The following is a 25,211-nucleotide window of genomic DNA, read 5'->3' as shown; positions in this document are numbered from 1 at the left end:
GGTGCAACGTTCACAATCACTGACCTAGAAACTAAATTAACTAAACCGAACTCAAAAAGCACATGGTACTAAATTCTACAAGCATCTTTACCAACAGAGACCACTTTTAGAAAACAGGGACTGAGGATGCTCTGTGCTGGAAGATCAAAGCACAGGAATGGGAGAACAAGCATGGCATTCTTGCATCCAACTTCTTTCCTCCTCAGGAATGAACATTTTGTGCTTAGCACAAAACTGTGCTAAGTCAGATCCCTCCTCACAGATGGCAAAACTCCAGATTTCCAAAGGTCTCATGGCTCAGGCATATAGCTGTCTTTTTTAACCAAGGATCCCACAAAAGGAAAAGGGACATGGCACCGATTAGTGAAAGGAAATGTTTCAGTAACACTGGCTAATAAAGACTTCACATGTTTGTAGTCCAGAGAGCAAATGATTTGTGAAGCATTACCCTCTTCAGACTTACAATGTAGCATACAACTAAAATGCCATATACAGTGAACATGAGGATAAATAAAGCCCACAAACTCACACACCCTACATCTGCAGAATAAGACAAACATAACCTTCCCTAGGTCTTATGATCCTGACTCAGTCTGTGCCTATCAAGCCTCTGGCATTTCTTTACCAGGGCATGTGATCTCTTACTCAGTCCCTCCTTTGGAGTTCCTAACGGGGACATCTTGTCACCCTAACAAAAAGCTGGTCAACATCATCTTCTTCACTGTGTTTCCAGTTTTCTGTATGGTATATGCTACAGATATATGCAAAGGCTGAAAGGGCCACAGTGCTATGTTTATTTTAGAATTTAAATTAATAATTGAACTATTAATACAATTAGGGAAACTGGTTGGTTCTTTTACCTTTTTTTTTTTCAGAAATTCATTATTTGCCCTCTGTCCATTAGCTTTTCAAATGACAGACTTCATTTTCAATCTTAAAAAGAACTGAGAACTTAAAAAGTTGAGACTAACTGCATTATATATACCATGGACTAAAGAGCTAAAATCAGGCAGCTTTGTGAAGGTGATAACACTTCATGTGAGAGAAGCAGGAGTAAGAAACTGGAAGGACACAATGTGAGCCTTTCTACTCTTTGCCTAGCCTTTATTAAATAGTACATACAAACTTTTGTGCTTCTAGTAGAGAACATTTTTACCTATTTGTTTCAAAAAACCCAAACAACCCAAACCAATAGGATTTCTTTAAAAATGAAAACAAAACAAAAAAAAAATTTAAATAGCAAGCTTTGTGTAGCTTTATTTCACAAAAAAATTTCCTCTCCCAAAAAGGACACAGGGGTAATACCTTTTCCATCTATATCAATTAGGCATGGCAAATTAGAAGTGTTTTCTAATTAAAGATTCTATCTGTGGTCTGAAGAGGATGGCAGAAGAGCTCCAGCAACTCTTGCAGAAGCAGTGAGGTGCTATAGCCACACTTTTTTTCTCTGCCCTTCCCACAACACAGCTAGCAGAAGATGCTGTGTCCTTGTGCCCCAGCTACTGTAAAGTGCCATGTTCAGCTTGAATTGCTGATAAAGAGGAGCTACAGCTAAGCTACCAGACCTTACAGTGGAATGAATGAAGTACAAGCACATGTTCACTTCTGCTGACATAGCTATGAGAAGACCCAGAAAACCTGATGCTCTATGCCGTTCCAGCAGCAGCCACATCTGCTTCCTAGATATCCAGCTGCTGCTTGCCTCCTAATCATCAGTTCTAAAGGTTGTGAACCCAAATTAGAGCTTTTGTCATACAGTCCACAACAGGTTTCCATGAGGAAGTTATTGCAACTTCAGCTGTTGCAGCCAAGCAAAAACCGGAACATTGTCCAAAAGCTCTTCTTCATTTAAAAAAGAGAAACAAAATGCAATTATATAGAACAGAAACCTGCAACTTCGACTGAAACACAGTGATCTCAGAGTACCTCTTGGCCACGGGGACCAGTTGGGACAGGAAAGCCCAGCATCAAATCACTTACATAGGAAGCAATTCTAAACAGACACTGGGAACAGAACTATCCCAGCACTGTGGACTCCCCATAAATCCTCTTTCAAGTAAGGCAGGCAGTGCTCGCCATCTTCTCATAGAGGAGTGCCAACTTCTTGGTGGGAGATGTTACACGCAAGGGGAGAAGAGTTCTGCTGAAACATACAGTTAATATCTGCTTAACATGTAGTCAAGCACTTGTGGAGCACTGCAGGAGTGGTTCTGGTGATCTTTGCTTTTGTTGTTTTATTTGTTGGGGTATTTTTTAAAATGAAATCATGCAACACATGAAAGGCAGGGGCAAATCGTTTTTCCAGGCATCCACCACATTGCCGGCAATGAGATGTGCCACAACAGCGAGTGTTAGCTCTAGGCAGCTGCTACCTACAGGCCAATGGCATTTAAAATAGAAAATCTTTCATACACAGTGTTATGAATAAAATTGCACTTGATTTTGTTAAAAACTCATATCACTGTAACTTTTCCAAATATTTCCTTTCTGGCATCTTCATTTTCTTAATCAACAGGAGCTTCTCTCTAAAACTCTTTCATGCATGTTGAACACACGACATGCAACAGCAGCTGTTATCTACCAGAAAATGGGTCTGTTGTTTCTTCAGTGCTTATTTCTATCTGTCCCCACCCTCCCCCCAAACAGGTAGAGGCAGTTCACCTCTAAGTGTCAATTGTAACATCGAAATATAAACTCCTCAAGCAGACATTAGGAATTTTAGTTTCACAGATTAAATATTTGAAAAGTTACAGAAGGTGCTGGAATAGTACACATGTCAATTGCTTAAAAATCCAAACTTGCAGCAACTTTAAATTCAAATTTCCAGGAGTTTTATAATGTCCTTGTGAACTTCCTCCACAGCAAGACACCCTCCACGACATTAAAGCATCAAACTTTCAAGGCTGAGATCAAGAGACAAATCAGCAGGATGCACTTGCTCCACCAAGCAACTTTAAAAGAGGTGTCTCCACTTCCAAGAGCAAAAAGCTACTTCTTCATTCCATTTTGGACCTTTCAAAGTGGGTAATCATTCTTTCCTAGAAAATAAAATACACAACCTTGTAATTTTCCCCAGTAGATTTACATTATTCAGAACATGCACATTCACAACAAACAACACTCATATGCATTTTAAGTTAGGAGTCCAACTTACATAGCAGATACACCACTTATTTTAGAACACATTTGTACTTTAAGAAGTTGTATTGTGGTTGTTTCCACTATCCTTCCCCTCTTGTAGTATTTTACTGTTGTGCTGACATGAGCAGAGTCCAGTTCTGATAAGCCAAGACCTTATCAACTGACTCATGACTCCCCTGGCATGTCAGAAGACTAATTTGAACTGAAGATTTCTTTACTGACCTCATCTGAATCCAGAAGAGCTGGAAGAGCCCTGCAGTGGGGGGAAAAAGAAGTTAAAACAATTAGAGCACACACTAAGAGCATACTGACAACCATTTTCAACCTTATGTTTTTAGGGCACAGAAAACAAACAATGAAGACACACCTTTTAATTTATAAGAAATTAGAGAAGGACACACAAAAAAGGAAGAGCCCAAGGAGTATCCTCAATGACCTTCATAGTTTTTATTCTTTTTTATTATGGTTCTCATTAACAAGTGAACAATTTTCAAGTTGCCATGAAATAAGCTGCTTCACTCACACAGGAACAGTGCTGAACTGCACTGAAGACATTTACAATATGGGACCATGTTATAAAAACATGTCCCATAAGTCAAACAAGTTCCACTGGAACTTCAGCCTTTCCAGCTACAACAGATCTCCCATTTATTGGGATCCTGGCTCTTCGCAACCCTGATCACACTCTCAGAAACAGCAAAACCTGCAACAGATTACCTCAAAGTGCCCTCTCCTAGTTTATACCAGTCTAGTCCTTTTTTGCTTAAGGAATCCTATCAGTCTTCAAAAAATAAGTACTAGGACTGGGAAAACCAAATTCAATTGAGAAAATACACTTTTCTTCCTCTTAAAACTTCACCTAATTTCTTTTTTTTACTTAAGTCCAAGCAAAGTTTCATACTTCAATCCAGATCCTCTGCCAAAATTACCTGTTCAAATTTGTGAATACACAGATCTATGAACTTCAGTTTTGTTATGGAAAACGCAGACACAGGCACTGACACTTCTAGCATGTAAAAGTTATTAAAAGCAAAAGAGATATAGACAGTGTACATAGCTGACTATATTACCAGAAGCACAAAAATCACATCACATCTTCCAGATAAAGCTGAAAACTGGATTACATTATTCTATGGTTTATATTCAGCAAGATACTCAAAGGTCTCCTCAGAGCACAAGAAAGGGGTTTGTTTGTTCTTTGTTTTCTGGATTTATGTATATTGTTTTAACTTCAGTAAAATGCAGACCAGTCTATGGTTTCACACACCAAGAGACTGCTCCTTAATTCAGCCTGTGTGCAACCCCTGCAGACTCCATACAAGGGATCAGAGGCCAGTGCCAGGCTGAACCCAACCTCTGCCCCTGCAAGTGCAGCATACAAGTGATAAAGTATTCTGATGTATTCCCATGGGAAAGGAACCTGCCTTTATTGAGACTATAGAAATACTCACACATCTGTCACTGATGAAGGAACATTCTCTTCTACCCATTTCAGGTCATCCTCTTGCTACAAGCACAGAAATTAAACAGAAAACAAAAGTCAGTTTTTCCACAATGCTGTCATATGCAAGCCTATTTCTTTTCAACTTACTTGATAAAAAAAAGGTATTTTAATGTCAGTTAAAAATTAAATAGAAACACACACAAAAAAAACCCAAACTCATTCAGTTTGATTTCTGGATTACAGAAAAGACATTTCAAGGATAAAAAAAAAAGTAAAGAGAAACCCACTCACTTGCTGTGAACTCTGTAACAGTCCTCAACACCACCCCCTTGCAAAATAGAAAAGTTTCATCTTATCTATCCTCAGGTAAGTAGTATACAGCTGCAACCAACTATTGGGAAAACAATGCTAATGACAAAAATATGATTGCTATTATAATGAATTCCTACAGGTACTTTCCACTTTTAAATTTATGGATGAATTCTTTGAAAAGATTCCAAGACATATTTTAGGCCTTCTATATAAATGTGAAAACATCTTGCTTATAACCACAAAGAAAAAAATGCAAGTCCTCCAAAGTATTTAGGTAGGTAGATAAAAATATATACATCACCCCACTCATGTAATCAATCACCAATCTCAGAATCAGAGGGCAATTTATTTAAAATATGTCTCAGTCTCCCTCTCACACTGACAGATTTGTTAAAATAATACATTAATCACTATCAGAAAATTGTATTATACAGTTCTCTCTACAGTGAATTATGGAAACATTACTGAAGAACACACTGAATTCTTACGTTCCCATCGTATTTACAGGAAATCTCATGAGAAACCTGTATCTACTTTCTTTTCAGCAGTACTGTGTTAACTTATGATACTTTGGCTCCAAGGCAAACAAAAAAGTTAACAAAGAAGAGCTTGATCTTATATTCTCTGAAGTACAGAGATCATACTCACAATTTTGTTTGCTTTTACATTCCCATTTGGTTCTTGCTTTGTACTTCTCATTTTCATTCCCTCTGAAGCCAAAAAAAGAAAAAAGATTGGGGTAACTGAATTATAATTGTTCATAGACTGTACATGAAAGTGTTTAGTGTTCATTCAGGATATTTCATCTCAGTCAGAGAGACAGAATTAGACAAGCTAATGATTTCAACTGCTTCCCCTTTGAAAGGCTTGCAGTATTTTTTCCTGACAGATGGAGTATGTAGTTTTTACCGAATTTTACAATTTTACCTAGGAAATACAAATTTCTAGTACTTTTATTTAAGCCAGACATCAGCAGCATAGAGCTCAGACATAGTTCCCAGAGAGGCTGTGGAATCTCTGCTCTAGAAGATACTCAAAAGCCATCTGGACACAGCCCAGGACAACGTGTTCTGGGTGATCCTGCTTGAGCAGGGGGCTTGGACAGAATGACCTCCAGAGGTCCCTTTCAACCTCAATCATTCTGAGACACAGGCAGCTCCTGAAGTTTACTTTGCCTACTGACTGCTCACCAGCCACTTGATTGCCTTAAAAGCTGAGAAGCAATGTGGCCTGGCAGGCAGCCATATAGTGCTGGTTTGCCAAATGCACCAAATGGATTACATACTTCTCCTCAGCTCCTGAACAAGCCAAACAGCACTGAAATATCCCAGCATAACTGATTTGTGGACAGACAGCAGTAGGCATGTAGCCCTACCTTTCACACAGCTTATAAAGAGAGGTGTTACAAAAGACAATTTCATGAATAAACATATTCACTCCTACATTTACACTGGACATTCCTATGCTAAGCCCTAATGTAAAGAATGAAGAAGATTTCACAGTTGAGAGAAGAGATAATAAATGAAAATTCTTAAATGGGATTTTAAAAGAACTGCACACTAAACCTCTGTCTAGCAATAATATCCAAGAGATGCTTGTCTTCACAACTGGATTAAAACCTAAGACATGACATATTTAATCAAACAAAGCCCACTGGACAGGGCAAAGCAACCACAGCAATGGCAGTGTTTTCAGTGTCAAGAGAAAATCCCAGAATTTAAACAGGTGATGTAAACACTAAACATAAAGCCAGTGTTTCCTCTAGAATTCTGTGTATCAATGGCAATTTTTGCCAGAGAGCAAGACACCTTCCTCCACAGAACTGCCTTCAACATTGAAATTGAGTGGAAAATTTTTTTTCTCCTACCAAAGCTTTCCTTTAACATTGGCTCTTTCTGCTCATCATCATCCTCCTCTTCTGACAGTGGTGAGAAAGCAAACCTATGTGAAAGAATAGTGAAAGAAGTGAAAGAATGAAAGCTACCTTAGTATTCCATCTCTTGTCTCCCAAGAGATCCATTACTCCAACACATACATGGCTTGATTATTCTGTGAACCTCACTGATTATGTTTAGTGTCAATCTTTAAAACAATGCTTAAGTTACTTCTTTTGGAATAAGCTGAGCACCGTGAACAGACTGGATTTTATGTATGTAACTTCTCTAGGTTTACCTTTCCCTACAAACACTGCTTAGTATCCTTATTGATCAATGGACAGCAACTAAAAATCATCCAGCAGTACTCTTTAAATAAACAACCATTCCTACAACCCAGGATTTTTAGAAAGAGGTAAGAAAAGCTGAACCTTTGGTTGTTAGCAGATGGTCTCCACAGAACCATGATGACAAAAAGGATCATTGAAAACAATAAACGCCAGATGGCATCATCCACCCATAGCTCTTGCCAGTCCTGTCAAGAAAACCAGCACAAATGAAAGATGTTGTGAAGCAAGAAAGGTCATGTCCTCATCTCTTTCCAAGGATGAACTATAAGCATCTGTCAAAGAGGCTCATTGCCACAAAGCACCATAGGCTAAAAGTATCACTGTTATGGGTAATCTCACTGCCAAACATAAACTTATCAAGAGGCAGCAATTGTAGAAAACATTTAATATAAACTCACCGACTGACAGTCCACCAGCCTGAACTTCATGGTTGTCCAGATGATGAATACAATAGATGCTGCAATATTCAAACAAACAAGCTGCTTATTACCACAAAATATGTCAATCCAAATACCCAACTAACAGGACTGTGTTTCCCAAGCAAAGATCAAAGACGTCAAGTCTTGAAATGCAATTTAACAGTTTTGGAAAACAAGAGATGGATCTATTGCACTGACCTTAGAAATTTAGGCATAGACTAGTATATTTTACTCATGTTTCTTTACAGACACAAGGCATGAATCAAATACTGAGTTTTTAACCAACTCCTAACTACTATTCATTATTCTTGTATCACTTTAAACTAGCATTCAAACCATGGTTTCATTATCACTTGACAAGTAAAGTTGACCTTACCCCTGAAGTAACTGAACAATCTGATCTGCTTGAATGCCTTAAGCATTCAGATCCTGACCCATAACAGTTCCAACACTCAAACCATGCTCTTACCACAGTTATAGAATTGACTTCCCTCCACTAAAGTATTTTAAGATGACCAAGAAAGAGGTGCTGAAAGGAATTTCATCAGAGCCAATTTTCAAAAGGAATGTACTTTTTTGATTGTTTGTTTAAATAAAAAAGCACAGTCTTTGAACTTTTGTGTTCATTGTATTTATAGCAGAGAACCTGGAAGTACTGACAAATTTATTCTTGAAATTCAGTTGATCACCTATAAATGGAAAAAGAAACTCAATCTATATTCTTGCAGAATACAGAGGGCATTATGCTACAAAACTAAGAATACAGTTTTTCTAAGAATCACTCTGATCTTCAGACATCTTAAAACCCCATCACATACAGTAGCATCACAATTTTGGCAAAAAGTATCTCTGTGAAGTTAACAGCATAAGATAGTAATAAACTTTTGCCCCTGGCAGCTTGAAGTGGGACATAAGTGCTCTGTTAGAGGAGCTGCATAGAACTACTGATCTTGTTAACATCAGGACTAATAATCCACTATCTCTGAAATATCGACATAACCCTTGGCAAAGACCCACTTTTAGAAATGGGTGAAGTGTTAGAGATACCAAGAATTTTGACTGTATTTGCAGAAAGGCCACCAAACTTAAAATTTGCAAATCAAGCCCTATATGGAAATGAAAAGTGCTTTTATTTAACTGGAAAAATTTTCTGCTTACCTGCTACTGCCAAGATGAGTGTGTTGGTGAAGTGCCGATACAAAGAGAGTTTCACAACATTCCTTCGAAGCTTTAGCAGCTTCATTGTTTGAGTTAAGCTGATGAATATGTATGGAAAGTCAAGGAAAAGTCTCTGAAGGGACAAGCTAGTCACAAACTTAGGAGGACACAAACTTTATGATCAACAACTCTCTCAATCACACACTTAACCCTCCAAAAAATTAACTATTCTCAGTAGAAGATTTATGCTATGACAAAGGTCCCAGAGAGCAAAATCTGTCCTTTTCATGTTATTTAATCATCTACACCTATAACTCTTGTCACACAAAGATGGCATCCAAACCTCTATTTTGGACTATGGCCTTTTCCCTCAGGAATGAGCTGGCTGTGCTTTGGATAAATGAAAATGAAAACCTTAACCAGAAACCAGAAAATAGTTAAGATCTATTTAATGCATATGGGTGCCTTCGCATTTTTTTCTTTATTTCCACAGTGACAAAACAAGTGGTTAGGAGAGACATCATGATAGGGGAAAACTGTGGTTGTCACAGCTGGGCAGCCAGCTATTCACATTTTAAACATTTTTTGTGATTGACTTTAGCTAAGAACACTTTAGAGGGATTTTGCCATACACAAGTTCAGCATTTGATGTCAATTGCTAAAGTCACACAAGATTATGGTTGCTTAAAATGAACACATCAAGACACCAAAAAATAAACACTGCCTCATTTTGTCACTTGACTTCAAGACTAGTTCAAATTTTACAGAGACTTTTAGGTTTGATGTTGCTAAGCAGCCTTCTACCTAAAACATAAACTGATTCCTTTCTTCAAAGACTACTGCTCTGGTGCCATGACATGCTATGCACTAGGACAAAATACTTTAATACTCAACAATGAGAGACTGATAGTAGACAGAATATATTTTGGAGCAGCTTTACACAGGCACAACCAGTTCAGCAAAAACAGCAGAGGCTTACCTGAACACTCAATTATAGAACTTCTATAACCTTTACCAGAAGTACAAAAAAATATACACTTAGATCTTACTTAAAAAAAAAAGTTCAGCCAAGAAAAGACTCAAAAAAAACCAAATTCAAAAGAAAACACAACCCATCAAGTAAAACAGTGAAGGATATCCACCAGCACAGGGCAGTATCTAGGAAAGCCAGGGGAATAAAAGCCAAGGAGGCAAGATCATTCTGGGCCTGGAGACAAAGAGAGAGCCAATAAGAACAAACTGAAAAGAAAACAAAGTAGAGAAGTAAGAAGGGTCAGGCTGTTTTATGAGAAACCAACAGTATGCCACCACAACACTTCCAAGTTTTGCTACAGAAACAGAGGGCTTAAACCAAGAGTTTTGTCCAATGTACAGAGAGGAACTGACAATACCACATTGACAGTTCTCCACCAGCAAGGCAAGAAACTGTTTTCCAGATTAAGTCACTCTAGCACTGTTAAAAGGAGCCTCTGCTGAGGCAGCTGCTGTGATTAATTGCTCTGGCCACCTCCATTACAGAAAATTAGCAACCAGCTTGTTAGAGGTGTAGTAATTAGATCTTGTACACTATCCATGGATGAACTGAAAGCTCCATTGGCAACCATGAGTTTGACTAAAAAGGCAAAACTTGCCTTTGCATGTACATCATAAACTTATCAAAGTCCTAACAGAAACAAGCAAAACACCTTTTATTCCTTTCAAGGACAAGACAGAAATAATAAGCTATGAGCAAGGTCACACATTCTGCAGCTTTTAAAAGGATATCCACAAAATAATACAGGCATCAATCATGGACAGGGCCAAGTTTGCTATCAGAGCCACAGTGTCATAGAAAAACTGGAAAAGTATCAAATATACAACAGGTTAAATACTTTAAACCAAAACCAGAATAACAGAAATCTACATCCCAAGAGGCACTTAATGAATCCAGTAGCATCACCACTCACACACACTTCCCCAGGCACAGCCTTCAAAAGTGGAGCAGTGGGAATTTGGTTTGGTTGTTGGGGAGGGGGAGGGAAAGTAGCTGCTCACACAAGTACATACAGCCAATATGTCTGTGGCATATGGGAAAATTCAAGCAATTATTACTGACCCCTGTGACTCTAAGAACACCTTCCATGCCAGAAAATAACAGATAAAGGGCTCCAGCCATAACTACTTTGTGAAGAGTCACTCCAAGGCGAGGTCTGTAGGGAACAATGTGAAATTCAGATTCAGTGGAAACAAAAAAGTAAAGTCATGTCAACTTGAATCTAAACATAAGGTATGAAGCATATGAATAAAAGGTCCTTGTAACAAGCCACATCTAGACCCAGAAATATTATTATGGTGCTTGAAACTTACTATTCATTTTGTCTCAGGTATGATGTGACTAAGGGAGAGACATGCAACAGTCCTGTTTCTTAGTTAACCTGTTTAGCTTTTTATGACCATTTCAATTAGTCTCATCCCAGTTCTTCACCAATGTCCCCAGCAAACCCACACTTGCCAAAAATTCCCACTGCCACCTAGCATGTGTTTATACCACTGAATACAGCTGTGGACAGACAAATGAGCCACAATCTTACTGAAGCAGATCCCCTCCCCTATCAATGGTTCCTGACCCTACTCCATTTATATAAGCTTCCTCTCTCTCAGAAGGCAAGGCCATAAATTTCCCATTCCAGTCAGTGGAGCATCTCAATAATGACTCAGAAAACCACCCTACAGTAGCACACAGAGGTAGATGGAAAGCAGAGTAATCACAGTATGGAACTATCTCTGTTTACTAGAGAAGAAGTCTGGATCTTCAGAGCACTTAACTAAAGCACTTACCTTTAAACAAGCAAAGTACAGGGAGATGAATACTGCCCTAAATTCTTAAAAACCAATAGTGAAAACCCTTTAAATAGATCACAAAAAGCCTGTAACAGAATTACTCACTTGACTATCCCATATCCCAGGCTGACTATGATGACCAGAGTTCGAGCCAAGGAGCGCTTCACAGCAGAAAGAAGCTCCGCCAGTATTACTGCTCCTTGAACTACCAAAAGCAAAGAGGAGAAAGGGCATTAAAATGTAATTCCTGTTTTATAAACTACTGCATGCAATTATAGTATGAGAGCAGACATAAAAGTAGGCTAATGAAGTGCATAATCTTTTTATTATCTACATCTGGAGTTAGCTTTCAGAAAATATAGGTCACTTAGCATTAAAAAAAAAAAAAGCTACAGAAAAATTTTACATCCAGCCTACTCTTTGGATACTCTTCCAAACAAGTCAACCAACAAAACTTTCTGCACCATGGGTATGGCAAATTAGCAAAGTCATAATGACATTTTACTGGCAGTGTTTCATTTGTATGCATCCAGCCTGATAACTCAAAACCAGAATAAAAGAGTTTTAGGTAAAGGGAATCACTTAAGATGAATTATTAGGCTATGGGATGAATACTAAGTTATCCACAATGCTGTCACGTTGAACAAGGAGTTTCGGAGTATCTTTCCAAGGTCACTACCAATTGTGAGAAATTAATTACAAGCTACACTGAGCAAGTCCTATTTTAAACTTAAAACCAGCATTGCAGCAACAGAATGCAGCATTCTATATACCTAAGACACTACTTTCAGGAGTCAGAGAAAGCAACAGCATTTTACCTTTAGAAGAACACAGAGCCATGTTGATAACATACAAAAATACAGAAACTCTAGTTCCCTGTTCTTTGTTTTGAAACAATCCTCAAGGAACCATATAGTTAACATGTATGTGCCACCCCAATTTAGCATAAGCTGTTAGTGCTATCCCCCTCAATCACCCTGCACAAGGCAGCTGCCACCTACCGGACTCGCCCGTGTAGCGGATGTTCTGGAACTCGGCGTAGAAAACAGCTTTCTCCAGCATTCCCAAGAAGATAACAGCACCAATCCAGAACTGGATCCTCAGGAGATCCCTCCAGTAACAGGCTGACCACGCAAGCCACAGAACCCCAAAGAACACGTACACAATGCACATCACCATGAAAAACTATTGCACAAAAAGAAGAAAGACATAGGAACTTCAGACCCAGAAAAATAATATCCTTGTTTCCATTCCACAGCTGTAAGACAACTCTATTTTCTCCTCTAGTACAGCACACTTTGGAAGTTTTTAAATAGACAAGCATTGTTTCATTTGTCTTCTCTGGACTCTTGAACAGTGAGAGTCTAATTTCTCACTACCAACAAAGGGAATGAGAGTAACTGAATTTCTGCGCACTTTCTCCCTTGAAGAATAGTCTGGCAATTTTTTCCAAGGAAGATACATGCTACTAGATTCCAAAAGGTAAGAATTCAAGCAAATAATCAAGTACTAGAAACTCTATTCGTTCTCATGTATTGTTCTATTAATAACTTCATCATACATTTACAGTACTCTGCAAATAAACTCACAGACCACCTTTAGACACCATTCCATAGAACAGAGATGAGCAACCAATGCTTGCATGCCCTGTGTTCAAATAATTTGACAACTTTTCTCAAAAGTTGATTTCTAGCAAACTCAGCTTTTTACCAAGTTTTAGGCCAGCAAAAAACCTGCAGCTGACAAAGAAATCCAGATATTCATTTAAATATTAAGATTTTGTGATTTTTTGGTTCAGTGTTACTCGCTTCAGAAGAACTTTTCATGGTGTGTCTCATACAGCAAACAATAAGCTTGACAATGTTACTCAATGCTGAATTTTCTAATCATACCAAAGAAAGGCAAAAAGAGGAATTAGGAGAGAATAGGACATTAAGTGAATAGCAGGAAGTAGTTAGCACAGGACAGTGCTTAATAATTAAGCAGTGTCCTCTTTCAGAAGTAAGATTTTTTTTTTTAGAAAACCAAGCAAACACTTAATTTCTTAGCTGCACAATCCACCAAAACTTTCACAAACTGAAAACACCTTCCTTAGTAGAGTAGCTTACTGATCCTTACACATTTTCACACCTGACCATTCCATGCAGTTCAAATGCTAGCAATCTAGGCAAGACAGCTCACATGCAGATGCTGTGTTGAGAAAACATTTAGAGATACAGATTCTTTTCTGGTCCTGTCACATGGGATATTTTCACTGATGAATTACATTTCAATAGGGCTGCTAGAGGCTTTTTGCTTCTCCAGGACATAAAATGTGCATTTCAGAAATGCTGCCAGGCTCTACTATTGACAGGCTGCTCTTGCCAAAAGAGTCAAGCAAGAGACCTTACTTGTTATTGACCCCCAGCTAAAGTCTGTCTTCACTACATAAACATTTTACGTTCCTTCATTGTTTAGCCTTCTCAACAGAAGAAACTAGAAACCAAGTCAATAACTCCTTTGAATAAAAGGGGGATTAGCTCTTTGTAGCTCAATTATGCTTTCACTGCTAAGCAGTGTTAAAGACCTCCTCATGGGGTGTAAGGCAGCTGGTGGAGGAAGCGAGATTAAGCTATAAAAGAACAAAGAAGGCAGTGACAAATGAAAGGGTAGCTGCAAACAAAAGCACAGAATAGCAGATTTTCTAAGACATGAGCTAAGGAGAAAAACAGCACCAGTAAAACTTGTCAGTCTAGAACTAATAATACTGATAACTTCAGGAACAAAAAATTAACAACCATTAATTCAAACAATCCAGAGAAGGACAACATTGGCAGCACATGCAAGGAACTGAAATCTCTGTCTGTCTCCCCTATCCTGTACTGAGTACAAAAATAAAAGCCAAACAAACAAAAAAAGCCCATCAAACCAAAAAACACCCTTGGCTAAGTAACTTTTGCTCCTGAGAAACTAGCTCTGTGTTTCCAGAAGTATAACAGCAGTGTATTTAATTGGCATTCAAATCAACCGACAATTTTATAGATCAAAGAAAAGCTGTTTACTTACAATCATCAGAGGGTAGTCTGCAAGGGAAAGATACTCATACGGCCCCTTCAGTTCTACTGTCACTGTCAAAAGACAATCCAATTACAAAAATCAAACAAGAACCAAAAGGAGGAAGCCAGGACTTAATTGACTTTCACTTAAGTGTAAAGAAATTCCACATCTTCACATGGCCTTTAAAATCTAACTTGCACTTTAATAAACCTAAATAAACCTAAGACTCATAACATACTCAGCCAAAAAGCATGCAGCTTAAAATTACACATTCCATTACCAAGTAACTCATAGTACTTAAAAGTAATTTTTGCTGGACATGCATGTCTAACAGGAAAAATTCAGAAACACATGTAAGTTCACTTCTTAAGGGGATTTTTCAATTTCTCTGAAGTTTGAATAGGTTATCAATGCACTGTTAAATATAATACAATAGTAATTGTGATAATTATAATCTTTATACTCTAAGTTTTGACTTATTAGTATAGATCACTGGATTGGTCTGCACATTTCTGAAACAAAAAAACCAAGCCTCAAAATTGAAACGCTTGGGACTGACGTTTCCTGAGTTCTATCAGTAAACTGACAGAACAGTCTTAGGATCTTCAAGAGAGAAGCAATTACCTCTTTTCTTCAATGAGCAGTAGTAATACCCTACCTATGTGAAGTGAAAGACAGTGTCTTATGAAATTAAACCATACAGTATATGCTAGGAGTACCTTAGAATACTTTGACTGGGAATACATAAAATAGTGCTGTATTTTCAGTTGACTCTGTAAAGAGCTATCTTACTTGTAAAAGGCTTGCTCTGATATGAGGAAGGTGTTGTTCTTTCACTTCTTTTAAGCCTGGCAGCAGAATCCTTTGCAGTTTGTACAATTTGCACAATAAATATATATGGCCCATCTCGCCAAGTTTTGATAACAGCATTCATTGCCTGAAAATAAAACAGCTCCACATAAACAGTGCACAGTCAAGGAGACAAGGAAAAGACAGAAGTAGACTGGGCATATATGAGTGGTAGCTTCATGTAAATACAAATTTCATCTCTTCCTAGACCTAAAACTTGTTAATAATTATCTGATATGGGAATTTTATAGGTACTTATTAGACATCACACTTAAAATTTAGTTGTTTGATTCATGAAGAATCCTCAAAGACCTGGGAGATGATCAGGACTTTTTCTGCAAATCCAACACTGGCTTACTGCAAAAGTACTCAAAGGTACTGCAAAAACTACAAAGAATTCAAGAAAGCATCACACTTTTTTCACTACAGAAACATTAGGACCACCACAGAGATTCCTGCTGAAGTCAATTGCTTGGGAACTGCAGAGCTACAGAACTCATCTCCCTGGTGAAGCCTGAATTCTACAGCATAACACAGAAGTAGCTTAGCTGTAAAAGATTTCCATAGTAGCCATTTCCTATGGACACTACTACGACAGTCCCTGCAACAGCTCTCAAACTTGCAAAGCTCCAATCTTGCTAGTGAACTAACAGAGGAGCCTTGTCCAGATAAATATTTGCACCATACATCAAATCAGAGGTATCTTGGAGTTCCAGCACACAGAACTGTTAACTCCACAAGTGAAGAAGCTCTAGATCTCTCAGAAGCTGCACTATTTATTATGAGCTTTAAAGTCAAAACTTAGATTATCTACATGTATGCCACTCCCATGACTACTCCAGAACTGCAATAAAGATTTTTTTTATAAAGGCCTCTCCAAGAGAAAGTCAGTATCAAGAGCATCCATTTCTTTTAAGAAACCTCTTGACTGCAAGATGCAAAGCAAATAGAATATTATATATATTAAAAAAAGTTTACGCTAATATTCATAAAAACACAAAACTTAGAAACACAGTAAACTTGAAAGAAAATGGATAAATTTATATACACAAATTTTGCCTTTAAAATGCCACCTCTTCTTGCTGCATTGATTCTTTACTTCGTAATTGTACGTATCTACTTATGTTTCAGCTTTACAATAAATGGCCCCTTATGTACACAAGGAGTAAAATACATTTTCTTTCTTGGTATCCAGGACATTAAAGTTGAAGTTATTTTGAGAAATGTTCCTAGTAATATAATATATAATAAAAATACTATGAAGTAATCAGTAAACTTTTTAAGTATAACGTCTCTGAAAAAAAACTGACTGAAGACAAAACCAAATGTATTCTGTAAGAATTGGTCATCATTTAAAGAAGATAATTTAAATTACTCTTTTAAATTACAATGGAAAAATAATTTTATTTTTTAATTTATACCATTGGTTGGAATTGTATCAGTTCTGTATTTCACTTACAGAAGAAGCAATTACTCTGTTTTCTGTTTTCCCAGCCCTACCTAGTTTCAAGCTAAAAAATTCCAGGTGTCAAAAAACCATAGAATATGCTACCATCAAGTTCGTACACAAAGAAATATAAATTTTAAAAAAGCAAACAAAACCAAAATAAGACTGCTGAATGACAAGCCATGCCTAAATTCAGTATACATACAGTTTTATCTGTCACCATTGTGTGATTTCCTGCACTCTCCTTCTTATCTTTTAAGCCCTTAGGGAGAAAAAAAGAACACAGAAAAATGAACAAGTAAATATGCCAAAACTACATTTTCCATGACTACACTGCATCATTAGAAGGAAAGGAAAATTACCTCTTGTTTCTCAGGTGAGAGAGGCTCTGGACGAACAAATTCTTTATAGAAAATCTGCAAGATATAAAACAGGCAAATAATTTATAGACACTTAATAGGCACTTTAACATTTATAGGCACTTCACACATTAACATGACATTATCAGAACAGCTTCCAACAAACTTCATAATTCTTTAAACAACTGTATTGGAGAGCTTTCATTTTTCTAAATCAAACAACTGTCCATTTATGCAAGAAGACTTGAATACTTAATGTTTTGTAATTTGAGAGTTACTTTTCCTCCCCTCAAATAACAAGCATCTAGTTTTAGAAACCAGACATGATAGTATGAAGTTCATTTTCTTTTTGAAACATGAATCAAGTTGTGTATGCCCATCACATGATTAATTCACCACAGACAGATACAGGGTTTTGAGATTTCTGCCTTAATCTATGCAAAGGTAAGTCCCTGGATGAGTGAGTGCCTATTAGAGATCAAATTTTTTCTAACTCTCCTGAACTATGGTGACTCAAAATCTAGTGAAACTGCTACACCACAAGGATAAGGCTAAACATTTAGAGAAGAAATTGCTGCGAAACTTCAGAAATTAGTATCTGACAAGAATATATTGTTAAGAATTCCACAGACTTTCCAGAGGCATTGGAGAAAAACTTAAAGATTTTTAAAACCTTAAGCATGTTTAGTTAGGATGCCCAAATCCACGTTACACAGGTGAACTCACAACATCTCTTCTACAAAACCAAGTAAAAACAGTAAAAGCATGTATCATTGCTTTTTTTCTTTCTGAAAACCTTTCAAGCCATCTTCACACATCAAAGGAATTAGAGGCATGCAAATAGATTATTAAAAGCCATATTTAGGCATTAGTCTTTTTTCTTAATTAAAAAACCCAAACAACCAAAAATACCAAAAAGCAACCCACAACACTAGTTTCAATAGTTATGAGACATTTCCCAGTATTTTCTATCCATAATCTTTTGTCTATGTGGGGAATGGCTGAGCACAGATGGAACACTCCATAATTTGCCTTCAATTCTTAAGTATACCATTAAATAAAGACAGCAAATTACACTGGTATTATCATCAGTCTGCTGATATACAGCTGGTGTAGAGCTGATGTCTGCACATTACTTCCCTATGCTAATTTTGCATTGTCTTGTTGCTTTTACTTGATTTTTTTCCAACATATTCTAGCACTACTACTCCATAATTGCTAAAGTAATTCATTTTTCAAAACTAATTTTCATTATTTGACTAATAAATGCCAGTCCTTTATTGATTCAAGTTTAGTGGGATTTTGACTCTGCTGCCACTTCTAATCAACTAGCAGTAGCCTCCTGTACATGAAACAAATTCAGAATAAAAAACCACAAACTAAAAGAAGATTGATCTGTACATAATTCTGCAGGATTTGGTAGAGGTTTTCTCATTACCACGAGCAAAACATTGAAGAGCAAGCCAGAAGTGAAGGAAAATTAAGAACTCATCATCACAGCTTGGTTGTCATGAACAGATAAAAAGAAGTACCTCCCATCCTACAGTGGTACTCACACAGGATGCCAACATATCTACCAGGAATTACCACCTTCTCTATATATTGTATAAGACAGCAGAGCAAACTCTGAGGTTTCTACCCATACCTGAGGCCTGAAGAGCTCAGAGCAGTTTGGAAAGAGGAGAGAAGCAGTGGCATAGTATCCTGACCAACCCGGATGCTCTTCAGCTGTAGTCCCAAAATAGTTATCTGCTTGTTCATCCTGCCAAACAGAGTAGAACTTAGGTTAGCATCAAGTACTTCAAATGGTTTATTGCAGCACACAGCTACAAGACCTGGAAAGCTCCATAGTTTTGCTCTGCACACATTCTTGAATCAAATTTAGTAGAATAAAGGCATCAAAACTACACAAGACTATAGAAATGATGGTATACAGGCTTTGAGTAAGAATTAAAAAGCAGAGATGCAGCAGAAAAAATAAACTTCAGTCTACACAAACAAACTCTGCATTATCATTTTAAAGAGTGAAGACTCAGTCCTGTGTTGGATTAGTAGTTACAACATAATTAATAATTTAAGTAAACATGGAAAAACATTAACCATAGAAAGCACAACCACGTTCTACCACATTAGCTAGAAACATACATTTTGCACAAATTGCTAATGCTTGCCATAAAGAACAGAATTTAGAGTTAATATGTAAATATTCAAATTTTTCTATTCACTGTCATTAAGCATTCCTGCAAATATTTTCAAACACTATAAACTCACTCATTTTAGAGTCACTGCATTCACTTAGGTTCTCGGTTTAAAACAATTTTGATAAACTCTTCCACCTGACCCAAAACCCAAAAAAGCCAGCAATTGCAGCAAGTTGTGGATAATTTCAATTCTATTCCATATATTTGTTATCTTCCAATGGAAGAATGTGTCTTTCAGGCCCAAATCACAACGTGGATGCAAGAGAGACATCTCTAACCCCCTCCTTCCAAAACCTGCTTAGCTCTAAAAACCATAACTTACGTTTTCCCATGGAATTCTTACCCCAAAGTTGAAGACTTCATTGTAGCAGTCAGAGTATCTTAAGTACCAAGTCACATTGAAACCCTGGGAGGCATCACAAGCTTTTTCATCTCCCTCAACTAGGAAAACAAACAAACAAACAAAAAATCAAACGTGAGATATGTAAGACACCACCTGCCTTCCAGGTTTCCAGGTTTCTTCTCCCATTCTGTGCAAAACCAACATAATTAAATTTTAAACGTGAAGCTGAAAGCAAAACGATAGAATATTTTCCTCAAGTAATTCATTACTGGTCAGTGAAAGAAAGAAGCATGTGAACAGAATTCCATTACAGCATTATACAATTCTATTAAAGAGCTGAAGAACATCTGGAAACTTTTTGTTCTGAAGACAATCAAGGATATTTCAGCAACTGCAAATACCAAATGAGGAGAACAGCAGTGACTCCAATAGACAAAAAGGGCCTCCCTTTCAGAGACAGGAGCACATGTAACAGGCAGAGAAAGCTAGGAACAGGATAATGCTAAGCCATTTCCATATATAATTTAAATATATCAATGCCATCACCAAGGAAATGAAGGTAAGATTGTGCCAGTCAACAACCAGCCTCCCAAAAGACACACAAGGTATCTACACACTGGCCCATGCTGTCTAAGCTGCAATGCCACCTAAAACAGCAGTAAGACAACTTTCCTCTGTGATTTACTTTAGTAACAACATGCATGAAAAGTGAAACACAAGACTTTCTCCCTAGCCAGGAAAGGTTGTGTGGTGTTTTGTGTTTCAAATCTCATTCTTAAACTAAAGCCCAATGAAGAGATTTTGATATTAAGAAGACAAGCTCAACCCTTACATAAAATGAGCAGTGACTATTCAGAGTCTTGGAAGAGCCACTTAGATGATTACATTTGTGTTTCCCCAGTCAGCAAATGGCAAAACTCTTTTGAGTTAACAGATACACACAGTGGCTAAGAAGTTCCTACAACTTCACAGACAACATTCATAATCAGAGGAGGCATCCACAACTTTCTTACATGTACACTTCTAAGGAATGTTTCCATACTGACCAGGCAGAAAAAGCAATTAGAAGGAAAACCCTGCCACCAGGTATTAATTGACTAATCCCACTTTATACCTCGTGAGTACTAAAACACATTTTTAATACCAAAAAATTAAGCAAAATCACTAAAAAAAAGGAGTTTCTTTATTACACCTTCTGGTAAGCATGAAAACAAGGTATATATGTTCCACATTGCCCTAGATGTTGCAGAGGGCACAATAAGGAAACTAAAGCACTGCAGTGACATGGGCAGATGCCAAATTCTTTGGTGACACAGGCTCTTCTGATAAAACTGACCAAACGAGGAGTATCTCAAAAAAAGTGCTAGCAAAAAATAAGATTCAAAAACACCTTTTAAATACTTTTTCTCCGTGAAAAATAAATAGGGAGCTACATATTCAGCGGCAGCACCCACAGAGGTAAAATAGGTCACTAGAACAAGCTGCAATTTCTGCAAACATCAAAATTATAGAAACTTTAAAAAGGAAGTACTTCAGAAAAATTATCCATGGCATTTACTGAATTCAGCAATATGGAAATTTAAGTTCCTCAGCCTTCAAACAAAAGCCAATAATATTCAGCTTGAATGCAGTCTTTGTACTCATTTACAGAGAGCAGGATTTCTATCACGATCCTATACAAGAAATTAAATGCCTTCTAGAACAACACTTCAAAAAAGTAGATAAAAATAAATTCATTATTGACAACACTGCATGCCAGCAGCAATCTTCCCAATCAGAAGCAGAAAGCATCAGACACCAATGTGCCATACAGATTTAAAAAAAAAAAAAAAAAAAAAACCAAAAATCAAGAAGAGGGAAAAAAAGGAGAAAAAGAGATGCAGGTGCTCAGGAAAGCCACGAACAGGCCATGAGCAATCATGTTTGGCAAGAACAGTCATTTTTTCCTCACAAACATCACAGTGCAGATGTAAGAGGCAACAGATAGGAAACCAAAAGAGAATAGTTTCCACACAAGCATGGGCAGAAAAAAAAAAATCACAAAGTTGAAGCTTCCCAGCATCAGATGCAGTTTAAGTTTCATCTAGTCTGAAAAAATAAGTTCCCAGCCTTTGTTCCTTCCTCTTTCATTTTTCAAGTTCACATCAATCTTTTAATCACACTGATATGTAAAACAGGTGTCTTCACTAAAGAATTTTAAGGCTTAATGCCTGTTTAAAGGTTAAAAGTACAGTGTAATTCAAGTCCACATCAGGAGGCAGGGGGTCCAATTCTTACTGACAGAACTGCCCTACAACAAATAATTTTTTCCTATGCCTTAGCTCCATCCCTCTGTTTTTTTGGCACAAGTAGATTTACCACACACATCACTTCAGAGACCTGTATCTTAGATGCCATGCCACTACAACACACTATTTATATTAAACTTTAGACAAGAAAGCCTAAAACCTACCAAAGCACCAAAATGCCCTTTCAACCCCCACTCCTCTTCCCAAGCAGCAGATTTCTAATTTTGATCCTGCAGCTGTACACTTGCAATTGTCTCACTGCAAGATGCGAATTTCAGTGGGTCAGTTACACTTGTCAAGTGGGAAAGCCCTAACACAGAAGTGATGCCCCTTCTCTAATAACCACTCAAATTCTACCCTCCTGTTTCAGATTCATGTGGGACCAAGAGAGGCACTTTAACAAACTCTCCTTGAAAAACTGTCCCAAGAAGGGCATGTATTGGAAATTAAACCTGAAAAACCACAAGTACAGAGACTAAACAGCCTTCCCTCATGGGAAAAACTGGTGCAAACAACCACTTAAAAGTGTTCAAAAAAGATTTCACACCTTTCTAAATCAACCAGTCACTTCTATAACATCTTACTGCCATCTAGATGCTGTCCTCATGTTCACAGGCAAGAGGGTATTTCATAGAAACTTTCCTTGGACCAGAAACCTACATAACCCATAGACCTGGCCAGATCAGTGAAGAGCAACACACAGAAGAAATCAGAAGGCTGCCAACATGTTTGCTCGACAGAACAAACTCCATGATCCCAATCAGGCACTGGGATCAGGAGAAAACACCTCTCAGGAGAGCTCTGCTGCAGTGTGCAACATTCCCTTACAACACCCAGAAGCACCCAGCTAATAAGGAACAAGGCTTCAAACAACATTGCCTTCTGTACTCCCATCAGTATACAAACAGCCCCTGCCCAGCTGGCACCAGATCTCTCAGACATTTAACAATCTTAGATAGAAAGAGCACATCTCACAGCACAGTGCAGCACACCCCACACATGGTTACACACTACATGAAACAAAGTGGTGCTCCCATTGCCCATCTTGCCCTCTCCACAAAGAGCATGAATAGAGCCATTCATTTCTGCTACAACCTAAGCAGACCACAACTGGGAAGCTCCAAGGCTGTTAACAGACTCAACCACATCAGAGCTGTGGCTTTCATGCAGTGCTAGATTAGCTGTCTCTGGAGCCAGTGCAGTTTAACACTTCACAGTGTTTTGAGCTCCAAATGTTAAAAACAGGAGGGGCATCAGAAAGCAGAGAGAGCAGTAAATTCCTCATAACCACTTACATCTCAGGAAAATGGTGGTGTTGCTGAAGAGAATCTTCCCAAAGCTAAACTTCTTCCCCTGCAAAGGCACAAAAGAGGAAGAGGTATTAGTGGGTTTGACACCTTATCAGCCCTAAAATCACAAGCCAAACAAGTTAGAAATGATAAAAAGCAGTTACCATTTATTGACAATGCTCCAGGTGCACTTATGGTGGAGCACGCACATGATGTAGGGCTTCAGCACTTTTCTAAGTTTAGCAAATTAGCATAATTGACAAGAATCCCCAATTAGAAGTACAGTAAATGAAGTAAATTCCCTCTTGGTTCCACCCCCTACTGGAGCCTCCCCCTTGCTTCTAGCTCCACGCTGCTTATCCCTAAATACGTGGGAAAGTGAAATGCCCTCAGTTCACTGAAGAAGCAAGATCATAGTAAGATTCCAGGAATGTGTTTGTCTAACCTAACAGGGTAGGAGAAGTACTGAAGCTAGCTAATAAATTATATAAGTATAATAGTTTATAGAACTACTAATAGATGAAAAATACATACATCTTTTGGCATCAGGCTTAATGTCATGAGCTTAAGTAAACATAATCTTCCATTTTCAGTTTTAAGTCAATACAGTAATGAAAGCAAATGTCAAATCTGGAGCCAGTCTTACTGGACTTTCCAGTCACGCTTCACCACCCTCCAACATACTCCTGAAGACGGTTTAAGAGGCTTGGGGTTTTTTGATCCGCAAGCGGAATCAACTTCACGCTGACATCTGTTGAAATGATTACAATTTTCTTGCTGATGAGATGGTCTGGACCATCCAACAAAAAAAAAAAAAAAAAAAAAGTTCTAAGAACCAATAGGAGCATTCACCGTGATCCTTCAGTTCTGTTCCTGAGGCTCAAAAGCTTCACACAAAGTACATAGTACTCTCACTGTCTGATAAAGTCCGACCGAATTTGAGGCAAAACAGCTTTCCTCCATGCAAATTCAAGCAGGCAGGGTTTATGAGAAGTGCCGGAATCCCTTCACCTGCCCTAAGGCCCACATCTCTCTCGGTCCAGCGCCGCAGCGGCCCGGCTTCCCCGAGGCCAGGCCCCGGCGCTGCCCGGCGCTGCGGGCCGCCAGCCCGGCCGCACGGGGGGCGCAGGGCGGCCTCTCCCGCACAGGGACCACCGAGGCCGGGCACCAGCCGGGCAAGACAGTCCCTCCTTCCCCATGGGCCTCACAGGGGCGGCTCTCCCTCCGCCGCCCATCGGATTATTCCCCGTACAAGCCTTCTCTCCCCTGCCGCCACCGCCGACCCGCCGAGAGGGCTCAAGCCCGGCAGCAAGGCAGGAGGCAGCCACGGCCCCGAGCCCCCGCACCAGCTCCGGGTCAGGCTCCACAGAGGCGCGGCCTGGGCGAGACGCGCCCGAGGGCAGCCGTCCCGCCCGAGGAGGACGCGTGGAGCAGCCACGGCCTCCCGCCCGCACACCTTCGCTCCTACCGTCGCCACACCGACCGGCCCGGCGGCGGCGGGCCCGGTCCCGCTCCCCGCACTCACCAGGAGCACCGGCAGCCGCCATTTGGAGCGCTGCCCGGCGCCCGCCGTGCCCGCCAGCAGCAGCACCGCCAGCAGCCGCAGCAGAACGGCTCCGGGCCGCCGCCGCTCCCCGGAACGCGGCGCCGCCGCCATCCCGCCGTACGGAAGCCGCCGCGCTGGCCGCGCCTCTTCCGCTCCCCGCGGAGGGACGCGGCCGTCGTGGGCCGGCGAGAGCGGCGCTGGGCGGAGCCGCTCTCGGCTCGGCCCGGGCTGTCACCGCCCCCGGGTGTCACTCGCCGGCCCGGTCGCGTTTGGGGCCCGCGGCGTTCCGCGGCTGGCGTGGCGGGTCGCCACCCCTTCTCTCCGCGGGGGTCGCT

General features: G+C 39.2%; 1 protein-coding gene across 1 annotated transcript; it reads right to left on the bottom strand.

Annotated features, from left to right (window-relative positions):
- Positions 1-1,079: 1,079 nt before the first annotated feature.
- TMEM87A (transmembrane protein 87A) lies at positions 1,080-24,987 on the bottom strand. The gene is made up of 20 exons (XM_058026523.1): positions 24,856-24,987; positions 23,337-23,394; positions 19,754-19,851; positions 18,855-18,971; positions 17,213-17,266; positions 17,056-17,112; positions 15,347-15,491; positions 14,564-14,625; positions 12,520-12,703; positions 11,624-11,723; positions 10,794-10,887; positions 10,463-10,534; positions 8,699-8,807; positions 7,520-7,578; positions 7,203-7,306; positions 6,765-6,838; positions 5,546-5,607; positions 4,593-4,648; positions 3,364-3,394; positions 1,080-3,038 (listed from the first exon to the last, which is right to left on the bottom strand). Exons 1-20 carry the CDS (start codon positions 24,985-24,987, stop codon positions 2,997-2,999), a joined length of 1,710 nt encoding a protein of 569 aa, XP_057882506.1. The 3' UTR covers positions 1,080-2,996.
- Positions 24,988-25,211: the final 224 nt, after the last annotated feature.

The sequence above is a fragment of the Melospiza georgiana genome, chromosome 6, assembly GCF_028018845.1.
Source record: "Melospiza georgiana isolate bMelGeo1 chromosome 6, bMelGeo1.pri, whole genome shotgun sequence".
Taxonomy (NCBI): domain Eukaryota; kingdom Metazoa; phylum Chordata; class Aves; order Passeriformes; family Passerellidae; genus Melospiza; species Melospiza georgiana.
Note: the sequence above shows the minus strand (reverse complement) of the source record. Positions and strands in the feature narration are given on the sequence as shown.

Bases quoted from the DNA above. Each gene is read 5' to 3' on its own strand.
- TMEM87A (XM_058026523.1), bottom strand. From the start codon at position 24,987: ATGGCGGCGGCGCCGCGTTCCGGGGAGCGGCGGCGGCCCGGAGCCGTT. The intron at 17,267-18,854 runs GTATGGGTAGAA...TATATCTTGCAG, and splicing joins CTGAGCTCTTCAGGCCTCAG to ATTTTCTATAAAGAATTTGT. The intron at 3,395-4,592 runs GTGAGTATTTCT...CCCCCACTGCAG, and splicing joins CCTTCATCAGTGACAGATGT to GGCTCTTCCAGCTCTTCTGG.